At 53.5% G+C, this 1,805-nt stretch overlaps 1 protein-coding gene across 1 annotated transcript in view; it reads left to right on the forward strand.

Moving 5' to 3' along the window:
* Window positions 1–1,805, forward strand: part of LOC102765912 (mucin-5AC) — a 54,888-nt gene that overhangs the window by 7,183 nt on the left and 45,900 nt on the right. The window contains exons 7-8 of the mRNA XM_015560165.1: window positions 313–438; window positions 538–569. Of these exons, the coding sequence (XP_015415651.1) occupies window positions 313–438; window positions 538–569 (158 nt within the window). The remainder of the gene's footprint in view (window positions 1–312; window positions 439–537; window positions 570–1,805) is intronic.

Consider the following 1,805-nt stretch of genomic DNA (forward strand, 5'->3'; position numbering starts at 1 on the left):
TTCTTAAGATCTATTATTCTGTCTTTAATAGTATTTCTACTGAGTGGTAACTCAGAAATTCTTTTAATAATATCATCTTTATTTTTCATATCATGAAATAGAGCTGGTGCACATCTTAGAAATGTTTCCTTAATAAATTCTCCATCACTGAGGGCTTTTCCATGCTGAGCTATGGAGTGAGCAATGCAGTAACTTGCTGATGTTAAATTTGTAGAGCGTCTTACAAATTTAATGATGGAATTTGATTGACTTTTATAGAGGTGTAGCTGCCTAGAAATGTATTCCTTCCTTTCATTGATACTTTTTTTCAAGAGCGCGCCTCCCGCCTGCCCACCCCCAGCACCCCGGAGAACAGCACGCTGCTGGTGGAAGGCTGCTTCTGCCCCGAGGGCACCATGAACTACGCCCCCGGCTTTGACGTCTGCGTGGAAGTGTGTGGTACGTCTCCCGCCCTCGGGCCTCCCTCCGGCCTCCACGAGGCTGAGCCTGTGCTGTGGCCCCAGACTCTGCTAACGGGGTCTGTCTCCTCTCTCCTAGGCTGTGTGGGGCCTGACAACGTGCCCAGAGAGGTAGGCCTGCCCCTCGGTGTGGGGTGACACTCTCTCACGGACCCTGAGTTTTCTGGGGTGGGGTGGGGTGGACATGAGAACCTGGGAGTTCAAAGACTCTGTAACCAGTTAATTAAGTCCTGCAAAGCTTGGCTAGCAGGGCCGTCCACCGTCCACCCAGCTGTGCCAACAACCCCTCCTCCCCCCCTCTGTTTGCCCGTCCCTCCATCCTTCCATCCCTACATCCTCTGTTTTTCTGTACATCATCCTTTTGCTCATTCACCTGTCCATCCATCTATCCATCCATCTATCCACCCATCATGCTTCCAACAATCCCTCCATCCAACCATCCATCCATCCACCATCCACCATCAATCAACCATCCATCTATCCATCCATCCATCCATCCGTCCATCTGTCCATCCATCCGTCCATCCACCCAACCATCCATCTATCCATCTGTCCATCTATCCATCCATCCATCCATCCGTCCATCTGTCCATCCATCCGTCCATCCACCCAACCATCCATCTATCCATCTGTCCATCTATCCATCCATCCATCCATCCGTCCATCTGTCCATCCATCCGTCCATCCACCCAACCATCCATCTATCCATCTGTCCATCTATCCATCCATCCATCCATCCGTCCATCTGTCCATCCATCCGTCCATCCACCCAACCATCCATCTATCCATCTGTCCATCTATCCATCCATCCATCCATCCGTCCATCTGTCCATCCATCCGTCCATCCACCCAACCATCCATCTATCCATCTGTCCATCTGTCCATCCATCCATCCACCCGTCCATCCACCCAACCATCTATCCATCCATCCAACCAACATCCATACACCCATCTCCACCATTCAACCATCTATCCATCCATCCATCCATCCGTCCATCTGTCCGTCCACACATCCCTCCATCCGTCCATCCACACTCCATGGTTCCCAATGCGGTTCCCAGTGCCCTGTCTCACCCTGAGCTGCAGTCCCAGCCACTGCCCGGTTGTCTGCCTCCTGCACGCGGTTGACCCCTTAGCTCTCCCTCGCACACCCAGTAGCCACGTGTGGTTTGTCTGCCACATGCGTGGCCGCGGAGGGAAATGCTGGCGAGCAGGTCACGGTTGTGTTATTCGTGGCCTGGCCCTGAATGACGGCCGCTGTCCTGGACCAGAACCCCTTGGTGCTGGGGGGGCGGGGCAGCGGTGCCCAGCGCAGTGCCTCTCCCTGCTGACCCCAGAGGCGCCACG

The sequence above is a fragment of the Myotis davidii genome, unplaced genomic scaffold, assembly GCF_000327345.1.
Source record: "Myotis davidii unplaced genomic scaffold, ASM32734v1 scaffold3211, whole genome shotgun sequence".
In the NCBI taxonomy this organism is placed as follows: Eukaryota; Metazoa; Chordata; class Mammalia; order Chiroptera; family Vespertilionidae; genus Myotis; species Myotis davidii.